Raw genomic sequence first — 23,618 nt, 5'->3', positions numbered from 1 at the left:
ATGGAAAAGAGACATAATTAGGTTGCAATTGTATGGTTCATCTAATTTGACACAATCCATACTCCAACTGGAAGCATATGTTTTCAACCAGAGTTTGCCAGACAAGCCAAGAAGATGAACTTCTAACCTAATCATCTCTTTAATTCAGGTTACCATGCAGCTACACCAGTGGTACTGGTGGCACAAAGGAGAGGGAAGTTGCATCACGGTAATATATGTCATATTAAAGCAACCATGAAACCCCAAGTCTCTATGTTCTGGCTGAAAATCATTTATGCCAGCAGAGAGGGCCTAAGTGGTAGGCAAGAGAGGCTTTCTAAAAAGTTTAAGGAAGATTCTCCCAAAATATGTGGTGTAAAAAGAACACACAAGAAGAATGAGAACAAAAAATATCTGGCCAAGGAACTGGTCACCAACCTGCCATGTGATTTTGGGGCAGAAAGAATGCAAATCCTCTCTCAATCCCGTCTTGCGTCCTGTCCACTAAACTGCTAATTTTAAGACATTTTTCCAAGCCTTTTACTAGTTTGCTCACTCCAGCAATTTAAACTAAGGAACACACCGAAGGAAATATTCAACAAATCTGAGGCATTTTTTTTTACACTGTAATAGGTACACTACAAACTTTCAAACATTCCTTTCAGATAAGTATTAAATTTATAAGCTATTCAGTAGTTTTTGCAGCACCTAAAACATCTAAATATCCAACTGGTCACAAACATAAATAAATCAAGACAACAGAACAGTATATATCTACTTAATCTATTTTCTCACAGAAATGTCGTAACATGCCTGTCTGATGGAAACAATGGTTGCATATTCATTCACTCGTGCAGTTAAGTGATAAGTCACTGATAAGTATATCTGGAATACTAAAACCTCTAACATTCCTGCTGAAGCAGGGAAAAATCAGGGGACTCTCTGTTACATTCAGCAACTGTAAAAACAACTACCGGTTCCAGGAAAAATGGTGTAATATAAAGTCCTATTATATACAGATGGCTGGGTGGTTCTGAATGTTTTTTAAAAGGGTGCCAAAGAAGCAACACAGTTCGCACAAATCCTACAGCATCATTAGTAATTAAGCCACGGTGAGGGAAGCTGTTGTACTTCTGCTCTCACACATAAAATTGCAATCAACAGAAAGGAGAAAGTCCTCCCTGTAGCAAAACTAGAGAAGCCTACTTCTTTTTATACTGCTTGTTCAAACTTCTAAGACATTTTACTAAAACTTTCCTGGCTGGTTAACACATATTTAAAAAAGCCTCTGACTGTGTGTTCCCACCAGAGTAAATGATGTTTGGCGTATATCCCAAGCCACGTCAGACAGACGCACATACAGACTTCAGCCAGTGAAGAGCTCCTGAAGAAGCAGTATCCATTTAATGCTTTAAAGCATTAAAGCATTAACAACTGTTCTCAGTGCGAAAAAACACTAACATTAGCTCCCTAAAAACTTCAGTGTAGGAGGCTTGTCACCGAAAGCCAGGGACAAAGTGGGTGAGATTCTCTATTTGGCAAAGCTTTGCCACATAATAGTTAAACTTTATTTTACTAACATTTCACATCTGTGACATTACATGGCTATGACAAACATGGAATGGCTTTTCAAAATAGCATTATACTTGAATCAGTTCCTGGCACAGGATTTGACCACAGAACTGTGCTAGGGCACAATGCCTGCCTCCCAGGGAAGGCAATGCATTCCACCCAGCAGCCTGCACGCAAGTGTCACAGCTGAGGGCTCCAAGCCCGGATCAATTCTCTAAGTCATTCTTCCTTTCAACTGCAACCCAGTTGGGTCACCCAGAAATCAGAGGTTTGCAAGTTAGTTCTGTTATATTTCTCTCTCTCCAGACTAAAGTAGCTATTTCCATTAGAGCATAGAATAAACCACATATATGTGTAGGCTTATGGATTGTGAAACTTCCATTAAGGTTCATTTTAATACTACCTGAAGTATTTTTCTTAATATTTTTCTTTTTTATGATAGAACTATAAAATAGGATGTTACGTCAGTATGACAAACCACTTCTGAAGGGAGGACTCCAGAAAGCATTCAAATCAAGGCAAGTCTTAACAATAGTGAGTTACCATAAAGAAGGAGTTGTGACTGAGCACCAGTCTCACAATTGAAGAACAAGATTTAACCTTGAGGGGCAAGGCACAAACAATCCACAACAATCCACACAGAAAGACTGAAACGCAGACAAAGAGCTAAAATAGCCTCACAGCAGGTGCTTTCTGAATGACTGTTTTTACATCTACTGACAAAAAAGGGAAAAAGTATCTAAGAGAAACCAATATACACAAGAAGTAATTTAACACTTTACAGAAAGACAGTTCTTGGTGGATCAGCAGCTCTGCAAAAAATGAGACTAAACAGCCCATACAATACTCTAGTTCACAAATAACTGACCTCTAGAACTTTTTCTTTCCTTTGCTTTGTAACAATCTAGGCAGACCACAAATCCACATTTTTGGCAGACCCAATGAATGTTAAATAATGTGGCTTCACATGCATCACACATCTCACGGACTCCTCTCACTGCTCTCTTCCATGCAATTTTGGCTGAAATACAAAATAAGCAAAATAAAAGGACTGAAGTTTAAATGCAAAGCACAGAATGAATAGTCTTTATAGATTAGGCATTCTAGGTTTCCCCTCAGACACAACTGAGTTTTGGGAGAGGAGAGTGATCCTTCATGAACAGGCCATCAAGAGCGACCCCCTTAGCTCCATTACACAGCATCCCCTTCAGTGCTACTATCAACACATTACAAAGAAATAAAGCATTCAGAAAACTGAATACAGAATGAAGTAATCCAGAAAAGATATTGCTGCAAGCATGAATAACTCTTTTAGCATACACTTCTAACCCCACACACCTAAGAGGGTTTTTCACCTGACTGTCCACAGGACATGTCTGATTTAAAGGGCAGCCAAACCAGCAAGCTGGACAGCTGGCAGGAGGGGAGGGAGCTGCTGGTTCAGGAGACCTGACTAGTATGTGTTTTCTGCTCTACTTCTTCCTTATACAGCCTGGAATTAGTAGAGCCACCAGCCTGTGTCCATCTGCTGTGGGCCAGAAGGATGAACAGTGGCTTTGGTGGGGAGGAGATGACAGTGTTAGCACATGCTCTGCATGGCCTATGCTGCTCCACTCTCCTCCTTTGTTTTGGGAAGGAGACACATCAGAAACATACCATTTGTTGGCAACAGTCAGTATCTATCTCACCATAGGCCTTGGCTGGGAGCTGGCTGCTCTGGCTGGAGAGCTGGAGGCCAGGCTGGGAATGGAGGCTACTCCAAACCCAGCAGGAGCCTAGCCCTGGCCCAGGACAGCCACCAGAACAGGGAGGGGGATTGGGCTAGTCTACTGAGGAAGGAACCCTTCCAGCATGTCCTCTTATGAACAGTCTAGGAAAATCCAACAGCCAGGGGAAGAGACCTATGCAAAAGGAAGCAATGATCATCCAAGAAACACTGCAGAACACTTGAGAGCTTTGAGGGTTCCTTACCGTCTTTTTTCACCCAGGACATGGCTGTCTTCTCAGATGTTACCAACTGACAAAATTTATCCCCTATGATATCTAGAATGTATTTAGAAGTTTCTAGGTCCAGCTCTTCATCTTCATAGTTTTCATGTGTCCATAAACTCAGTGCTTCATCATCATACTGATCAGGAGAGGAGAAACCATCTATCCTAACCACTCCGTTCTTACTAAAAGACAACCTGAAAATGAAAACAGGTAGTTGGACTGCATGTATCATTATAGTCTGTGACTTCCATTTTAGTTACTACTTTACCTTGCTGTTATATCTTACAACATGGAAGTTGTCTTTTCACCTTATCATCCTACATACTTTTTAAAATTTAAAATAAATCCCAACATATTGATGAAAATAGTTCTAAAATGATAAATAAAAAAGTATGAAAACTGAAACTGACCTTTTAGGAACTTTTTTGCATTCTGTTCACTCATCATTCTCTCTCTAGCATTTATTACTCTTTTAAAATTGCAGACAGAATAATTCTTTTTTTCTTTTTTATTTTGGTCAAAGTTTGGTTCCACCTACCTTCCTTCCTCACTTTCAAATTTTGGAATGTATGTGACAGCAGTCACTCACTTTGACTTATATTTTATAGATTTCTGTATAATACTGCTCTCATACTGAGAAAACATGAGTTAAAACATTGCGTTTAAATTTTTCTAGGCAGAACAAATCACCAATAGAAGCTCATATTTTTGTATCCACTACACTCTGACCTTTAAAAGACTTTCCTGTTACCCTACCCAGGGCTGTTTCACTAACCCTGGCTATACTTACCCTATTTTTAAGCAGTAACAATTAATCATTCCATCTTATCCAAAACAGGATAAGTCATTATACAGATGTGATTATAACAGTTAAGGAATTTATGCCAGCAAAACAGTCCTGAATTTAGAAGTATAAAAAAATAACATTTAGATATGTATTCAAATTAAAAAGATGAAATTATCAACTTTTAGCTTCCAGAACAACAACAGTTTCCAAAAGAATTGTAAACGTCTTTTGATATTCAAGCCCCACTGTCTAAACACATTGAAATTAAACTTCTGTAAAACTTACCACAATATAATAAAAACATTCAAGTTTTTTAATTCCATACTAGTTTTTAAATATGTTGGCACACCTTTATGTTCTCTCCTTTGTACAAGGGAAAAAAAAAACCCCAGTAAAATTCCAACTTTGCCAAATGTGGAAGCAAATACTCTTACAGAGAAGGTATTCAGAGTCCAATCTAGAAACAATTCCTTACAGATCTACCAAGTCTTGTAAGTGAAGATTCATTACAAAAAATTAAACTCCATTTAGGGAACAGTTTCTTGTTGAAAACAAGTTGGATTAATACTGACAGCACAATCCATACACATACTGAAGCTATTTTACCCTTCCTTGACCCTTCCTGCACCCCAGGAAATCATCTTCCGTTTGAATTTTCATTGATGGGTCATTAATGGCAAGAAAGGAGGTCACATCTCCTCTCTGTCCTCAGAAAATTCCCAGAGAACACTGAGCAAATTCCCACCATATACTGGCATAAGAACAGTTACAAATAAGTGCAACTCTGCTGTTGTACAAATTGTCCAGAAAATCTGAAGCTTGCCTTTTGAAAAATTCCACTTCAAATATCAGACGCCTGTGTAACAGTGGTATGCTGTATTTTCTGCTTGGTAAGGTACACCAGGCAGGTAAGGTACGGTACTCAAGCTAAGGTACACCAGGCAGATGTTCTGATGCCTTTGCTATAAAAGCTTTAAAGCGACGAAGTCAATCCACAAAAGAAATGCGTATGTAAATACTGTTAAAATAGATTCTGTCTTTTATCAGATGGACTGAGACAGAAAAATCAGGTATGCTTTCAAGTATGCCAGTCCTTTGTCAGTATCATTTTTAAAAGCTGAAGCATCACATTACCAGGAAACCAGGCACACTTACCGCCGAAAGTAGTAAAATCTACAAAATACTGGTGAGTGAGTTGGCTCTTCTCCTTTCTTGCTTCTTATTAACCTACATTCTCTGCATTTTTGCAAATTTGGTCCTATTTCAGAACAAGAATCATCCTGCAAAAAGGACTCTCCCGTTTGCTTCAGCTTCTTTACTTTGCGCCAATCTTTTAACACTGAGCGAGGTATACCAGCTGCAAAAGTAAGGAGAGTTTCAGATGAGGTACTGGCACTGCTTCCTCACAGATCACAGTCAGGAGAGTGAGCAGTCAATGTTTTTTTCCTGGTACATGTCTTATCTGCATAACATATTTCATTTTTATTTCCACTTGCCTGCCTGTCAGCACCAAAGTTAAAAAATCAAAGGTACCAATTAAACTTACACAGGCACAAGCACAATTAAGTAACTGCTAAGCTCCCAAGAAACTACATTTTCCCTAATATTAGGTGTATTATTCACCGGATATTCTACTAAAACCATCTTCAGAATCTCATTCTTACAAAAACAAAGACATACAATACTGCAAGAATGTTAGGTTTGAACTCTGTTTCAAGTGAAGGTGTAGGCAAAAAAGGCCACAGTTTAATGAATAAAAGCAAAGCTTAAAAAAAACAAACCTAAAACCAAATTCCAGCTCCTCCAAAACTTTTTTTTTTTTTGAAGGTTACAGATATGACTACAGGATAGCAGCTATAGTCACAGAACCTATTTATACCTGGTCTGGTTTGTTGGTTTCGCAAGGCCAAGCAGTATAATTCTGTTTTCGATACTGAAGTCAGCATATCTGACACCAAGAAACATTAGGAGCAAGTCTATTGAACTATAAAACTGAACCCTGTTGTTATTTAACCAAGCTTTCATTTTAAGGAGTCTTGAATGTCACAGCACTCTTATCTGCAGACAGAGATCTGTCATTTCATCTACCACTACTCTTGAAAGTTCATTTCCTGTAAACAGGGATCTGATGTAGGATGATAAAAGGGTCAGGGTGCCTTTGGACTTGGTACCTGGGTTCAGATTGGTATTTTGCCAGAGGTGACTTGTACAAACTTTGCAAGTGACAGACTGCCTATGCCTCAGTTCTTGGTCTAGAAACCACATTCCATACTCACCCAAGGCATTACAGTGACTGGATTAAAACCTGAAGAGTAAAAAAGGCCCAAGAACAGGTTTACTAGTCCAAAACAATGTTTTCTGCCTTGAAAGCAAAGATCCTGGGTATCATCTGGGAGCTGCTAGACTTCAAGCTCTGTGAGTAGGCACTTGGAAGACCCCCAGCACTTGCAGGGCTGTGAAATGCTTTGCTTTACAGGACAGAGCCTCCCAGCCTGGAGCTCTGAGAGCTCTGGCTAGCACACAAGCTCCCAGGGGGTTTTCTAAAACAGCATCAGGACAAAGCACTGTTCAACTCATTTGGAATCTACATACCACCCATGCTACAAAACTGCCACTGAGTCCCAGACCATGAAGCATAGTTAAGTTACCTCCAGCCACCTACAGAGAACTCAGGCAGCTGTTCCAAGGGAACATCATCTTTCCTGAAAGCTCCTCAAGGTTGACTGTGATTTTGTGTAAATCTTTGTGGAAAGTTCTTTTTGAAAGAAAAACGTCTGACCAGCTCTCTTGCAGAAATTAACCACAAAAAAATCCTTTGCAACAACACAAAGGTCATAAACACTTAACATGTTAAATGTATGTATTTACAATTTACTTTAACAAGGGAAGCTGAAAAAGATTTTACAGACATGTCTGCCTTGATCTTCCCTTTACTTGGAAGCAGAAAGGAAAAGCAATACTATTACAACTGGACCAAATATCCAGAGTACTTCAGACAGACCACAGCACTTTCAGCTCCCAGTACAATTCAGGGATCAAGGACTCTCAGATACCAGAAAAGTAACTTTATACACCAGACAGTGAAAAGCTACAGAATGTAATTACAGGCAGTACTGCTCATTTTCTTGCTACCTGTACTTAAAAATTCTTATATATTAAATAAGTAATTTAATGGTATACTCTCTCATACTTAACCAGACAAAGAAGAATCCTTGGAGAAGAATAAATTGGGATAAAAAATAAGGCAAGTTTTTAAATAAAATCTCTTATGCTGGCAGACCGGTTTCACCTTTCAGATTAATCTAGTTACAATCTGCCACACATTACAGTATTGCATTTAAATGGAAATTTGTATTTCCCCTTTTTTTATTCCTTAAACAGGAGGGATGTTAACACCATGTACTACATACGCTAGTTACGAGTGTGAAATTATGCTCCCTTAAACCTTTCATTAAATTAACCAAATCATAACTGAGTGGCATCAGGCTCTCAAAAAACTGCCTCTGGCTTTCTGATCAAAGGATGAATTAGAGCTCAATAAGAGAGAATCTTTCCCTCCAGGAGTGCTCTAAAAATAAATGCATTAGATCTCAAAATAAAAACCCCCCAACATATATATATATATACACATATATATGTCTAATATACACATATATGTTATATACCTATGTATATATATCTCAATACTAGTGGCACAACTATATGCACCAGCCTGCTCAATTCTGATGGACAGCATAGACAAAATGGTTTACTGCTCATTTTTAGGCCAAGAACCAGTCTGTTAACACAGATATACAAAATGCTCTTTTTCTTACACCAGGATAATTAAAATGGCCTCAAGACAGATAAATCTGGACCTACTCCTTTACACAGGCATGTTTTTTAGCTCTTTTTCCATCTATTGTAAATGACAAACCCGCCAGGATTAACAGCGTTGGACTTCACAAGCTTCTATGTCTTCTAAATCAGATTAATATACTCACTGCTGTTACTGCCACTCTGCAACTTCAGCTTGTTCTTTTCTTTGGCGCTCCTGCTAAGAACACCATTTGGTTTCACTTCTTCCTCAGTATCACCCTTTTTTTTCTGCAAATCATTTTGTTTCTTTTTGTAAGTTGGCTTGGGCTGCCGTTTAGTCCTTTGCTCTGACTTGCTCTCACTTTCATCAGAGTCACCACTTTCAGAGCCAGACTCATAAGTTCGTTTTCCTTTTCTCCTTGGGTGCTTATCTTCCTTTACAAACTTATCTGCCAAGATTTTGGTATCTATATTATTTTGCAAATCATTTGATGTAGAAGCTATTAAATTGACAGTACACGGCTTAACAATTTCTGAAACACTGTTCCCTGAATTCTCTTTTTTATTAGTGTTTTTATCTTCTTCTGAATGCCTTGTTAGCCAAGCCTTTTTCAGTTTAGTGTGGTAGTTTGGCTGACTCGTCTGGGAAGTTTGCCCACTGCCTACAGAGTTCGCTTTGTTTATTGTATTACAGACTATAGCACTGTCTAGGGAGAGAGAGGTTGAAAACGTCTGATTTTTCACAGAGTTGAACTCTGTCTCAGTGGTGTTACTACTTTTAAACTGAGCTGCAGCCAATGCTGCCTTGTGCTTTTTCAAATGGACAAAGTCAGTAGAGGTGGAGAATCCCGAGCTGGGCTGAGCAGCATTGCCTGTGCTGCCAGCAGCAGATGTAACCGGAGCTGGAGTGCTGACCTTGCACTCCTGGAACTGTGCCGCCACCTGGCTGGCCGCTCTTGGAGCTGTGGACTCCAGCAGCGTGCAGGACACTGTGCTCGAGACTGAGTAAGTCACTTCAGAGCTCCCCTGGCTTGACAAGCTGGTTGTCACTGTTGCTGATGCAGTGACATCCATTTTGGTGCTGCAGATGATTGTTGTGGTAGGGGTGACAGCATGAGGAATACTGCCTTGCGAGACAACTGCAAATTTCTTTTCATACCGTGTGTGAGCACTGTCTGAGTTCATATTTGGCAGTGTTTTCAGGCAATCTGCTATATTTGTCACAGCTGAAGATCTCTCACTAGCTTGATCTTTGGAAGCAGACTGCATTACTGGTACATTCTCGTATTTTATGCTACAAGGAGGATGCACAATAACAGATGCTGTAGCGGACTGTGACTTTCCACTCATTCTTTCACTGTGCCAATCCACTTTTTCATTATTTGGGGCATTATTAGACTTCCACATTTCTGATAAATTCTGTTCAGAAGTGCCCTTGTAAACAGTTTGGGCTTCCTTGGGCTCAGGTACTAAAGTTGGTGGTTTCTGCAACTCCTGTATTTTGCCACCACCAGCATTAACAGGTTGAACAGGGGTTAGAGTTGGAGGTGAAAGGCTGCTATAGCTGCTCTCCTTTTTCTCCAGGTTCTGGTGCACAGGAGGGTGAAACACAGGGGCCCTATGCAAGGCAGGCATACTCCGGAGTGTATTTGAAGATAAGGCTGACAACTGAGTAGGGCTCCTGCTGTCATTTCTGAAAGAATTTACAGAGTGAGACTGCACTGACTGTGAAAGCTGCTCAGGTATCTTGCTTGTAGAGCCTTCGCTCTCTGGTTGGTGCTTAATTAAAGGTGGTGGTTTTGAAAGGGAAGAAATGTAGGAGGGGAGAGCCTGGGGACTAGCTGCTGTTGAAGGACAATTAGTTTGCTTATCAACACATACACCTGAAGCTTCCTTTGATGGGTATGATCTCGGTGGTTCATTTACTACACTGTTAGACAAGGTAGTGAAATAGTTACTCTGTGGCAAACTCTGTGGAACTGAATGTTTCATTTTATACAGTTCCGACACAGAGCATTCAGCATCTTTGTCGTATTTCACTGAATGGTTTTTGGGACTTGAAGATAAGGATGTTACCCTGGAGTAGTTCTCTCTCTCTCCCTCCAGTGCCTTTATTTTAGCTGTAAAAGGAGCAACTTCTATACTTTCTTGGAGTATCTGTCTGTGTTCTTCTTTGTATTTGCTCAGTCGCTCCCCAGTCTCCTGTGATGGCCTTGGCAGCTGGTTCAACACTGGATCTGCATAATGTCTATGCAGATGGCTCTCCTTTGCTGTCTGCATTCTGCTCTGCTCTAGTTCACTCTTCACTGGTGCAGTGGTAACAGAACGCAAAGGTTCAACAAACACTTTCCTCTCCAGTTCTCTGTTTGAAGAAAGGTTGAGCAAACACAGGTTAGCCTGAATGTAGTACAACATGCTAGACAGAAGACCTTTCTTCCCATGCCCTGAACGAAGTTATCTATTAACACAAAATAAACTTTTCTCTATATTAAGTACAACCTTCAGAAGTCTTCAAATGACTCATGAACTCAAGTATCATACCAAGTCAACAAGGCAACATAATGACAAGCCTGTGACCCCCACAGGCATCCACATCTACAAACTAAAAGGAAGCTAAAAGGCAACATCACTCACTGAAATGTACCCTCACACACAGAGTTCAACAGCAAACTTACTCTTTGCGATGCTCTACAATACTTTTGGACAAAGGTGGGCTGGAATGCGTTGTCAGTTTAAGAGGCCGAAGGGGATCTGCACTGGATGGTCGCACGGGAATATGACTCCGTAAACCAAGGCTGTCAGCTGAGGTCACTGGGGTGGGCTGGTGTAACCAGGGGCTGGGAGTATTCTGTTAGCACCAACCAAAACAAAAAATAAAATCAGATTTCAAAATAATCATGGGACCACAAGGGCAACTCTACCAAGTCCTACCAATTATCAAAGTGAAGTAATGTATTTCAGTATCAAATCATAGACAGTAAATAAAATCTAACATTTTAAGTCACTTTTTTTGACCAACTAAAACACAATTGTACTTTCCCTGAAATTCCAGTATACAAAACAGTTTACACATTTCAGAAGCATTCTTATAACCATTTAATTTTCCAGTACTCAGGATAAGCAGTTAATTCTAGAACAGCATCTGCAGCTCATCAAAATTAACAAACCAATGGCAACCTGACAACACTTAAATTCAGTTACCAGTAAAAAGACCATTACCTCTTCAAAGAATTGCAAGATATCTTTAAATACAAATATGGCGTGATATTTCTGGAAGCAATTTTATCTCCAGCCTTATGACAAATCTCAATAAAAGGGATGCAAGTATCTCTTTCCTGGATTGTTCCTCTCCTGCCCCAATCAAATGATTAAGTATGATAATCTTAATTAATCTACTTTATTTAGTCAGGCATTTTTATTTGGCTTGATCATCATCACCACACTATTAAAACCATAAATGTACACCCTTGCCATAGTGTGCAGCATGGCAAACACAGAGTCAATTAATTTTATGCTGTATATCTAAACACTCCAAAGGTGGGCCTTGTTTAGACACACAGGTAAATCTATGAAACTACTTTTTAATCTACTACTTCATTAAGTCTCTGTTTTCTTATCTTTACTGAAACTTGTATAACAGTCTGCAGAAAAGACCACGAACAGCTTGCTCTCTCCTCTTGTCCTCTTCTCTCTCTCTCCTCTGCTTAGTAGACCTGCTTACAAGAAGTGCACACAGCAGAGTGGAAAAGCAGGACACCTGTTCAAGTGGGGCTAAAGAGCTGGGGACAAGCCAAGAAGGGACTGGAGTGAGCTTTTGTGAGCACCACAAGGCTTTGGGTCCATTCCTTGTCCATCCCTACCTTCTTCCCCTCCCTACACTCCTCACCAGTCCATCCCTATCCTTCTCCTTAGAACTGGCAATTCCAGTTGGGAACTGCTGCAGCAGAAGGGGAGCCAAGAGCTCTCATGACACATGCACACAGCACAGAATAGACCTGCAAGTGCTACAGCTTTGAAGTTATGGTTTCTATGTTTTTAAATATTTAAGGCAGCCACTTGTGTTTGTGCACGTCTCCTAGGCCAGGAGTTCCCATGCTGTGTTGAGTTCCCACCAACAGCCTGTAAGCTGTATTAAAGTATTATGCAAAGAAGGCTCATCACCTTCTACTTAGAGGAGCTGGGGAACATCTGCCTGAGTACCAAGCGTTGCTCAAACAACTTTATGACTTCTCCTGCAACCATCTACTGTCCAGCCCAAATGTGGGAGCTGCCACAGCCACCCAAGGACAGTAGGGAAAGGTGGGCTCAGGGCATGCTTCCTTCAGCTCAGAGACAAGGCTCAGCCCTAAGCCAAGGGTGGATGCTGCTGCTGCTCTTATAGCTGAAACACAGATCCCTTTCTGTGATTGTGGCATCCACACAAACCGACCCTGGAAACGCCCATTCCGGGTTTCTAAGGTCTATTTACAAAAGGCCTTCAGTGTGAGAGCCAGAAGACAAGTCACTACAAGATAACTGCCACATATCAACATAATTAAAAACCTACGTGCCTCAGTATGCAGGGCTGCATTCTTCAGGCAGCCAAAGTGAAAACAACGTCAGTCTTAAGTTCATTTAAAATGGACTTCTGAGAGGGTGGAGCAGGCAGCAACACAAAAAGATAAACCCACCTATCTTTTTCTCTTAGGCTTTTCTTCACTGCTATATTTTGATCTTATCAAATTTTAGATCAAACTCACTTCATATTACAAGGCCAACTCAGACTGTTTTGGAAAAGACTTAGCCACAATGTTTGGCTTTCTTTTAAGAATCAATCTGGGGAGGAACAGCCTTCCCCATGATGAACTAAAAATAAAGTATCTTTCTAACCATTCAAAATACCAAGCTGTGACACAAAAGCTTACAATTTGGCAAAAGGACCACTGTCAATGACATGCCTTTTGTGGTCTCTGTGAAAATCTGCCCAAATTAGGCCAAGGCCTCTAAAGATCAGTATGCACAATATTCAGTGGTGGTTTAATTGAAGCTGGCAGTAAAGCTCTCCAAAGTTTCTGTCTGCACTACACACACTTTATCTTACGCTATTCTTGTGAGGTGCCTGCTTATATAGCATGCCATATATCCCAAGCCTTCAGGAGCTAAGAAAACTTTTCCTGTAATTGCCATGTCTACCTGCCAAACCCCACTGCCACACTGGGCACTAGGCTGAAAATCACAAACCATTTCTTCTGAGACTTCAGTGGTTACACTCAGCAAACTGACAGAGGAATCACCCTGACTTGAACGCAGAGAAGTAGAAAGCAGATGGGAAGGCAGGGATGTGTGTCAACAGAAACAGAAGGGGAGAAAATGACACACCAAGAAAAGGGTACACAGATAGGTATAAAGACAAGAGAAATGGGTGTACAGTGTGCATGAAACATTTATAAATGCAAGAGTATTTCTCTTCAGAACTTCCCACTGGATTTAGTACTCTTCCCTCACCATCTTTCACCATTACTGAGTGAGCATCCACAAAACTTCACTATGAAGACGACTGTCCCACCTATCCTAATATTTCACTTACACAATGGTACACAGTTCGAGGTAGCAAATATTTACCCTGTGAACTTGAGTTCCCAAACAAGCTGGCTGACCTCACTTTTAGTCATAAATTACAATCAAACATTTCATCTTTCTTTAGAATTCTTAGGAAATCAAGGTCTGGATAAACTCCCTACACACATTCACCATGAGACAATGGTTATTGCTGTAGTTTCATTCCTAGTTCTCTACCTAATCAAATACCCCAATATCACAGTAAACTCCACATCTGTACCAAGGAAATCACTGCTGGGAGACACCAAGCTCAGCTAAATATACATCATTAAAAAAGGATTTTAACTTACCCTTCTCAAGGAAGCCTCTGCATTAACAGGAGTTTCTGGGTGGACCCATTTGGAGGAGGGCAGACCAAGTCCTGAGTAAGCATGTGTTCCATTTGGATACTGCCAAATAATTGGATAAAGCCCTAGCTGATTATAGGAAGCAGAAGGATGAGCTTGTCCAAGAAGATGTGGAGACTGGTGTAACATCTGTTGCTGCTGCTGGTGTGCTAATGCCAAATGGCTTAAGCTGCTAGCATGAGCAGTCTCTAGTCGCGGGTGGGCACCCAGCAAGGAGGCAGCAGGCACTCCGGGCAACACTGTGGGAAGTAGATGAGGGTGATGAACAGAGTGATGAGATGCGCTACTAAGGGGGTGAGTGTTAATAGCAGACAAGGGAGCCTGAGCTGAAGACCCAGCGAGCAGATGGGATGAACCAGTTAATGAAGGATGATGTGCATTTGGATTTAAACAGGTTCGGTGGGATGAGGAATGCAGAGGATAATTATGCTGATGCAAGTAAGGTGAAATGTGATTAGTTCCTGTTTCTTGTCCAATCAGAGTGGGGTCCCTGTATACTGTGAAATGTTCATTCTTGTCAATGATAAGAGGACTCTTAGTAGCTTCTAGAGCACTAACTCTAGCTGGAACTGGATGAAAACTAGACCTAGGCAAATCATGATCAGTTTTATTGGCTAACCTTGTTAATCCAGTAGCATGGCTATTTTGGGAACTAACCTTAGACTTCACAGTATCAGAAGATTGGGTGAATTTAGGCTTAACGTCAGGTGACTTTGTTTTAGGATGATCAACTGAAGCACTAGATTTTGACTTCACAGAATCAGGGACTGGACTTTGTTTACGCAGTTTACTCTCTTCTGCTAGAGAAGCTACCTTTAACGAAGACATAAATGAGCCATACTGCATTTTTTCAGAATTTAAGTGTTCATTTACTGGTAATGTTTTTACAACCCCAGGTTGTATCAAATCCATTTTATCAACACTGCTAACCCAACTTTGATCAGCTTCCTGTTTTCTTGCTTCAAGGAAATTTGCATTTGCAAATTGCTGCTTTAAATCACTGCTGTGAGATTCTATTTTCTGAACAGTTTGCAAACCAAAGGTACTTGCAGAATTATCGTGGTTCTCCTTTTCAGAGTTGTTTTTATTAGTAATGTCAATAACACACTTAGGAGTAAGAGGTCTGGGTAAAAATTGCTCATTTTTTATCTCCACAGTATGATGCTTTTCTGCATTACTCTCTTGAAAAGGTGGATCCTTGGCAGTCTGCTCATAAAGCATCAGCTGCTCCGCTGCATGGAGCGAAGATTTTTCCTGATGATCCAAGACTGACGACTTCAGTCTTTCTGTCTCTTCATGGTTTTTATCCTGCTGTACTTCATCCCATGGAGATTGTCTATCTGTTAGTGTCTCTTCTACTCCCTCAGTAGTTTGGGATTTTCCTTCTTCTCCATTTATCTTTGAAGAGTTCTTGCTTTTTAACTCATTTTCTGAATTTTGCTCCGAGGATGAATCTGTTAATCTTTTATTTGAAATCTCCGAGTCACTGCTCTCAGAATAATCTGAGATATTGTCTGTCCGCAGTCTCTTCATATTTAGTTTTTTTTCATCATCTTCAGGTTTTCTTCTTTTACTAAGAAAGTGTTTATTTTTGGTTTTGGGGTTTTCTGCAAAAGATAAAAACATATCTATCAGATTTGCAGTCTAATACAGTTTCAGGAAGCTCTCCCTCCCTTTCCATTACCCACTTTTACCTCCTCGACCTATATAATCGTATCTTTCATCTTTCATCTTCTCTTCATCAGGCATGCTGCTATCAGAGCCTTTCCTCTTATTTGGCCGAGTATTCCTCTGCTGCTGGTGCTGGTGAGAATTCTGTCTTGGTGCTGCAGTTTGGGAATTCATTGCTGGTCTGGGACTATTTGCTTGTGCACGCGTATAATGACCCTAAAAATAATTTGTTATTAATGGACTTAAATGCAATGTTAATTAGTGTCTTTAAACATGTATTTTTAACATTTGCAATATACAAAAATACTTAGGTAAAAAGATAAATGTATCTACGTGAACTGTGTTGCTGTTCTGGTTGGAACGAGACCGTCGGCGTGAAGTGATGCCAATATTTTCACCTTTCAACAAAGAGTGAACAACATCATCTAGAAAGGTCATCTGAACCATAGAAGGATCAACATTCTGAGGTTCTAACACCTGGTTTATGTAAAAAAGAAAGAAAAAAGACAAGAGAAAAAGTAACAATCCACAGATGTTCAGACAATGCCTAATCTGTATTTTCTGTACCAGCGTTCACCAGTCTATTTTGTGTGCTAAGGACTAATCAGAGAAAAGCCTACTTAATCCTGACAAGCATAAGTGACATACAACACAATAAATGCTGGGAACACTGTCAAACCAAAGCAAATGTGTCTTTATGTGTCATTGCAAAAAAAATATTTTTAAAAAGCAAAAAGCATCCCACCATCCATTCCTTCCCCCTTCACTGAGCTGCAAATTTGAGATTTAACAAGCTATTCATAGAATAAACCCGAAGTAGTAATTACAATATTCAAATATTTTATACTATAAATTATATGGCAGAAGCACATTATAGTACTGGTTTCAACAGAAGCAGAACTGTTACAAGATGAGAACCAAAATGACTGGAAAGAAGAACTCTAGAACTTAGTGTTACTAGTGAGAAATACTTCATAAAGTAGGAAATGCTAACCAGATCTTCAAAGGATATGGCACAAAGTGAAAAAAATAACATTTGGGGAATATTATGAATTTGAGCAAATTAAGGGAAAGAATTTATCTGAGTAATAGATTAGTCTTAAATTTTTATTGTCACACATGATTTTGTCAGTCGTTTCAAGACAGATGGGTCATTCACTCTATTACTGTTGAGTCATTACTCTCCTGAAATAGAACTCATTTACTGCCATTAAAAGTACCAGTAACTAACTCTTTTTGTAGCATCAAATTCCAAAATAAAACTAAAATCCACCACAGCACATACAAATTATGGCTGCAGTAAATGCTTAATTCAATAAATTGCAGGAAGTGACTATTTCAATTGCTTAGAAAAAGTAACCATTACTGCAGTGCTGAAAGATTTCATTCTTGTGAAAAGAAATTCTCAGCAGACAGGGAAGATCAGTTCTTCAAACTGGACTGCTTCGCTTCAAAGACTTCACTAGTCAAATAGCAACAACAGAATAAACTATAGGACTGTTATTAATCATATCACTGCACAAATGCTCATCTTCAGGGGGATTTAACTGATAGCTCAGCACAGTTTTACTGTAGTTTCAGTGCAGTGATACCCTCAATCTGCTGGAATTGAACCAACTTGGTGTGTTTCTGAGTGCTACCAACAAAAATTAGAACTTCCCAATGCATAGCTTATGAGACAAGCTTTGCAGCTTGTTTTCTGAGTATCATCCATCAACTCACCTGGTCATTCATAACTACCATAGTGCGGGTGAAGAGATCATGGTGAGTGATGATGCCAGTGAACCACTGGGTGGCAGAATCCTGTCTGTACACTCTCACCCTATAACCATTTAAGGAGTATGGACCTTTGGAAGGGGAAGAAATAAAAAAGCCACTGAGGAATGCACCAAAAAAAAGAAAAAAAGGCATATATGATTTTCCTGCTTTTTTTCAAGCTTCACAGCAAATATATAGTGCACATGGCTTGGACAGCTAACCACAGGTTCAGGAAGACATTTTGAAATGCAAATGGTTCATATAAATATGCTTTAAAGTTAATTCTGGTAACATTTTCAACATACAATTTTCTTATCTAACTAAATCTTTCTGCAACCATGATGACACGTGATGGGAAAATTCCTGCTCACAAACAGCAACCACAGAAAAATAATCTGAAAAGCTAGAAAGTGGCAGCAGCAGGTTATACAGAAGCCATTTAACAGGCAAGTCATATGTCTAGCTGCTTTGCTGGCTAAAAGACTTATATCTTGGTGGTTAAGCTCTGCATCTGCCAAGTCTTTCCCATAAGTGACCACAGAGTTTCTCTTCATTACAACAAGCAGAAAGGCAGTGGAATGATCCCATGACTGCTATGGCCGCACAGAACATTCAAGCACACACACGCTATGAAGACTTCAGCTCCTGTTTTCAGACATACCAAATCCTAAGAAACCTCACACATTTTGCAAAGCTCAGTTTAATTCACCTCCAGAAGCCCATGGGGATGGGGAGCTATTATGATACAGTACCTATTTTACGGTTTGGTTCAAGACCCAGAAATCAAGATTTAACAGTTTTATTGATATTCAGTGTCTCACTTGATCACTGGAACTCTTCAGTTTCATTGCATTTGGTGTTTATATAGCATTTTGTATGACCAAGCAACACTGCCACCAAGTTCGGTTCCAACTGTGTGCGTTTTGCAACTTCCACAATCAAACCCCAGGTCCAGCAAATAGCAAGGGAGGAAAAATCAGTCAGTGACAACTACAAACAGCCTAATTTAAGTGATTTAAGACTGCTCAGTGGCTGAACCACACAGGCTAAACCAGAATTCCCCTGTCTTTCCTAAAGATCAGTTTTCCCAAGCCCTGCCCAGTATATTAACCGAGCTCAAACATCTGCAGCAAACAGGCCAGGGACCTCACAGGTGACAGCTTTCTCTAGTAAAAAATATCCAGGATCACACAACTGGGTCTATTATACTCTCTGCATGTGACAGTCTGCTACTGTAAGGACTGTTTTTAATGTCAACACTTGAGAGATCAAGAGAAGTGCAAAAGTGATAATTATTTGGTAATTTCCAAGTGGCCTCTTTTAATACTTTTTGCATGTGTTTTGCATGTTTTTTGCTCATTTTTAAAACCAGCTGGGAAGAGAAACATCACATCACGGCAGCGTTCTTACCCCTATTCGCATCATTCATGGCACAACCGAAACCCTGAGACCTCCTGAACCCCCAGAGCCACCATTCTTAACTCGTGTCTGGAGTGTTTCCAGCAGCACAGACATGGGCCAGAAGTGTACCAGGAGAGGCTCTGCTAAGCACAGGTATATATGGACAGAAAAAGAGGAGGAATCCACAAGTTTATGTCTCACATTTCTGGTCTTGGACCAGAAATGGTTCCCACAGGGACACATTTCCTGATGGCTTCTCTCTAACCCTATATGCCCCCTGCAAAACACCTCCAGCTCAGCTCCCACACTTCTGAGCGCCTGACCCATCCACATTCTCCACATCTCAAACTTTAATGGCTGTTCCAAAGCTCTGCCTTATTCAGACAGTCTCAGTAAAATTCTGCCTGTGTCTCTTCATGCAAATTTGCCATTCCTACCTTTCTATTCAAGCTCCTCCTCTCCTGCATCCTATTGCTAACTACGTAATTATTTTCAGTCTCTTGCATAAGCAGAACCAGCATCTCCCCAGCTTCTTGTCTCATTTTAGCATTACTATGACAAGAGGCCAGCAGCTTCTAAGTCCTTTCCCCGTCTTCTCAGCTTACATGCTCCATCCTTCCTTCTCTAACAGCTTCCAGCTTTTCCCATACTCCCCCAACACTGACCCAAGTGCCAATTTCTTTCTTCTTATGCTTTGTTCTAATCTGTGTCCGTCCTTCATCCCAGCTGTTACCCAATCTATTTTTAAAAGAGAGTTTATCTACCTTTAAAAACAGTGGGTTGGGTTTTTTCTTACATGCTGATGGTGTGACAGGAAGAAGGAGAAAGATTTAAACTGCAGTCACACAACACAGACCAGCTCAGCTCCAGCCCAGCCCCAAGCAGCCATTACAGGAAAAGCCTGGCTTTGTCTCCAGTCCCTGGCTGAATCACGCCAGTTACACATAGTTAAAACAGCCTGTGCAGTACTATGAGAAAATATGTTCAGAGCTGAAGCACATTTGGTGTTTCAAAAGGATACATACAGCCTGAGATTGTAATGATAAAAAATCTAATCAGAAGAAAGAAATCAAATATTTTAATTGTTAAAAATCAAAGACACTTCACTATGTTCATTAAACCAGTTTTATTTGTCCCAAAAGCTTTCAAATTGGCCAAGTTTGGGAGGAGTTTCATTTTTTATTAAGCAAGGAACAAACTACTTTCCTGCCAAAGCTACAATCTCTACTGCAAAGCATGCTGCTGTAACTGCCACCCAAAGGAAAAGTTAAATGGGCCTATTTTTTTCTTTAGTTTCATTCTTGTAAATAATTTTACTGGTTTTGACTAAACTTCTCCCTCCTCAAATTGGCATGTTTTTTCCCAAATATTTGGAAGCAGATTTTAACACTTCTATCTGACCCTCCTCTTTCTTCAGATAAACTGTGTTTTAACTGAAAGAGTCAAGGTAGAAAATACTATATGATATAAAGGTTTCAGCATCACAGAAAACAAGGAAACAAGGAAAAAGCTGGATACCAAAAATGTAGGATGAAATACAAGAATGTGGTAATAACCTTAGCAATTGCATCTAGACAAGGCAGAATCGAAAACACAGCTTAAATTGCAGGGAATGAGAAAATGGTAACAGAGAAGGTAAAGCAAACCAGAGAAGAGAGAGGAGGAAAAACGGAAGAGAACGTGACTATAGACTACAGCAGCTAGCACTGTCAGAGGGCTGCCTGTAAGCCACTGGAAGGTTTGTGCCAACGTGAAGTCTGCGTGACCAGAAGCAGATTATGTTTGAGAGAACATGACAGCAGTCTCTGCTGGCTGACCACCATCCCATGGGGCTGAGGTGGGGGCACTGCCAAGGCCTTAGTGAGGAAGCATGTGTCTCCTAAGGTAAACATCACATCAGGGGTACAAGTGGATCTAAAGCTTCTCCTTACATGAGGACACCTAGCCACCAAGGACACTGGCATGAAATCCATCTTATCATCTATATTACTCTTCATTTGTGCACTATATCTACAAAGACAAAAATACAGTTCCGGGAATGATGAGAGGGAGTTGAGTTGGTGATGGGCTAGCAGTCTCATTTAGATGACTATTTCGATACTGCTGGAGTTTTGCTCAACTATTGATTCTGTACCAGTGTACACAGAGGCTTTAACAATAGTCTTATTGTTGTTACTGTAATGAAATACAATAAACAAGCTCAATTTCAGTTTTCTTTTTATATAGCCATGATCTGATTTTCCATCAACTCTCAATCCAGTTTTGTCTGCAAATTTCATCAAAAGACTATTAACCTGTATTGCATCTGATGATATTAAAAGTAAAATCTAAAATGACTAACACCAACATACCAACTATCTACACAATTTGACATGTTTGTTTTGTCAGCATCCTTTTTCTGTGGCTCGTAAGAATCACATCTGGTCAAATGAGAAACTCCACAGAAGGAAAGACTGAAGTGTTTTTACTCTAAGTTCACTATTATACTTACCATATTCCTTTCATCTTCTGATCTTGGTTTTATCAAAGAGACTAGACAGCAAGGAAACCTCAGAGCCATCCTTAAAATATCTGATTATTTACATCTTCCCTCCTAATCTTCATTTACAAAATGATTTCTTAAGCATTTTTGTTCTGAAACTGCTTTCCTGGGAACTGTAGCCCAGGTCTGCAGAGGCTGGTTTCTGCCTCCTAGTAACAGGAACTCCTGTGCAAAGCTTCCTGAAACTTAATGAATACACTGCAAATGCACACAGTATTTCTGCTATCAGCAAAATGGCACCAAAATAATTTCTTCAAATTCATACTCATTTTCTTGTAACTTGTATCTACAGCATAAATATTATTGCACACAGCTTTTTCTGCAACCTTCCAGAATTAGAACAGAGTTACAAATTATAACTGATTTGAAAAGGACTTTTCAGTCAGGAGGAGAGAGCATAGGGTGGGGATCTGAAAGTATTTTTCATCTGTGACAGAACTGTGAAGAACTACAAGCACAGACAGGTATCTGAGAAGTTATCACACATAAACAGTAACACTAACAGAGCACAGAACAGTTGTAAACATGCCAAAATGTGTGTGAATACCATTCAGACACACTTATTTTCACAACAAATGTTATAAAATATCTGCATTCCAACTAATGATATTTAGCTTTTGCTGTAATCACTAAAACAATAAATAAGTTAAGAACAGTCTAAAGCAATCACCAACAGCTGCTTAAAGTCTTATTTTCTTGTATTAACAAATAGTTCCAAAAAAAACCCTTCCAAGTTAAATAAAAATATTGTCCATTATATCACAAATGCTATGGGATGAGTCCCACACAAGTAATGGCCTTCAAACTAGCTAACACAGAATATAAATAACACAATTTCCCACATAATTACCTTGCATAAAAATCTCCTGAACCTTTTGTTCCTTTACCCAGGCTTTTACCTCCTCATGTAACTGCGGGTTATCCCTGAGAACTGGGTTTAGACTGTCTACGTCGTCCTAAAGTAGAGATTAAAAAAAGAACCATATGTTATGTTTACTTGTAACATTTTTGTTTATTTTCCTAGATGTATTTTAAAATACAATATTAAGTGGTTAAAGGCTAATTTTATTAATTGCCTACAAATCCCTATGCTACTTTTAGAAAAAACTTTAAAGTGCAGCATAGTGCTAGAAGTTATTTCTTGGGAACACAATATGACAGATCCCACATGTGGCTAGACTTGTAAGCTATTAATAGGATCACATTTTCGTACTGTCTAACTACAAGCTAAAAACGCCCTCTAAAGATTTAAGATGTTCATAGGTATGCACAAAGAATTGCTTGAATAATTACTAATTTTTAAAAAAAATATCTGTTTTCCATATCTGTAAAATGTAATATGGACATGTTGAGCGTAAACACAGATATCAAACCTACAAATGTAACACATAAGCAGTATTTTAAGAGAAACAAGCATTCTGAGATAAACACCATTGCTGTTTTTCAAATATGTTGGCCTTTGTTAATTAGTAGTTTCAAACAGGACATGTTTTAACTTTTACTACAATCAGTTCTTCTGGAAAAGATTGTTTTCCAGTATTTGGTGGGATATAATCTGGGAAATTAAGATATATTCAGTGGTTCTGTCCTTCTAACAGCAAAAAAAATAGGCACAGAATCTGGTTCATATCCTTGCAAGCATGGCTTAAGAACCACCATTTGTCTCTGGACTCCTAGAACACCTATTTCTCTACTTCAGAATAAACTATTTCTGTCTTTGAGGCTGTGGCAAAGAAAAAAAGCCTGGTGGCTCCTCACACAGAAGATGGCCTTGGAAATCCATGAACATCAACAACATTCATTTATACCAAGAGAACTTCAGACAGCTAAAATAATGAGTGCAATTCTCCACATACAAAATTTTCAATGTTTTATCAGTACTGCAGCTGAGATCAAGCAATTTCTTTCCTTGATCTCCAACAAGTTCCTTGATGTTTCACAGTTTATTATGAAGAGCTCCAGCCACAGAACACAAAGATACCAGTAACACCCAGTGAATCCCGCATTGCTGCCAGGCTCTCCAGGGACACAAGCAATTTCTCTCTATTCATTTGGACGAGATAATTCCTGTTAACCCACTGATCACAGGACATCTATTTTCAATTCAAAATTCACTTCCTGACACCTGGAGATCTGCTGTGCTCCACCATGGAGAATATATCAATGCTTTGGT

General features: G+C 39.6%; 1 protein-coding gene across 9 annotated transcripts in view; it reads right to left on the bottom strand.

Annotated features, from left to right (window-relative positions):
* The window catches only part of JMJD1C (jumonji domain containing 1C), a 167,959-nt gene that overhangs the window by 21,354 nt on the left and 122,987 nt on the right, over positions 1 to 23,618 (bottom strand). For 6 of the 9 annotated variants that reach the window (XM_014261523.2, XM_088059402.1, XM_088059404.1 and 3 more), the window contains 10 exons: positions 22,296 to 22,401; positions 17,467 to 17,591; positions 16,078 to 16,221; positions 15,768 to 15,960; positions 14,017 to 15,680; positions 10,804 to 10,976; positions 8,314 to 10,490; positions 5,486 to 5,687; positions 3,523 to 3,737; positions 2,420 to 2,572 (listed from right to left, as the gene is read on the bottom strand). In XM_014261523.2, coding sequence (XP_014116998.1) covers positions 2,420 to 2,572; positions 3,523 to 3,737; positions 5,486 to 5,687; positions 8,314 to 10,490; positions 10,804 to 10,976; positions 14,017 to 15,680; positions 15,768 to 15,960; positions 16,078 to 16,221; positions 17,467 to 17,591; positions 22,296 to 22,401 — 5,152 coding nt within the window. Of the gene's footprint in view, positions 1 to 2,419; positions 2,573 to 3,522; positions 3,738 to 5,485; positions 5,688 to 8,313; positions 10,491 to 10,803; positions 10,977 to 14,016; positions 15,681 to 15,767; positions 15,961 to 16,077; positions 16,222 to 17,466; positions 17,592 to 22,295; positions 22,402 to 23,618 lie in introns of those variants that run through there. The other 3 variants (XM_088059403.1, XM_014261528.2, XM_014261529.2) reach the window with 3 other exon arrangements.

The sequence above is a fragment of the Pseudopodoces humilis genome, chromosome 9 (genome assembly GCF_049639895.1).
Source record: "Pseudopodoces humilis isolate 2021_Gansu_Grassland_sample_001 chromosome 9, ASM4963989v1, whole genome shotgun sequence".
Lineage (NCBI taxonomy): Eukaryota > Metazoa > Chordata > Aves > Passeriformes > Paridae > Pseudopodoces > Pseudopodoces humilis.
This window is presented reverse-complemented; position numbering and strand designations above follow the sequence as displayed.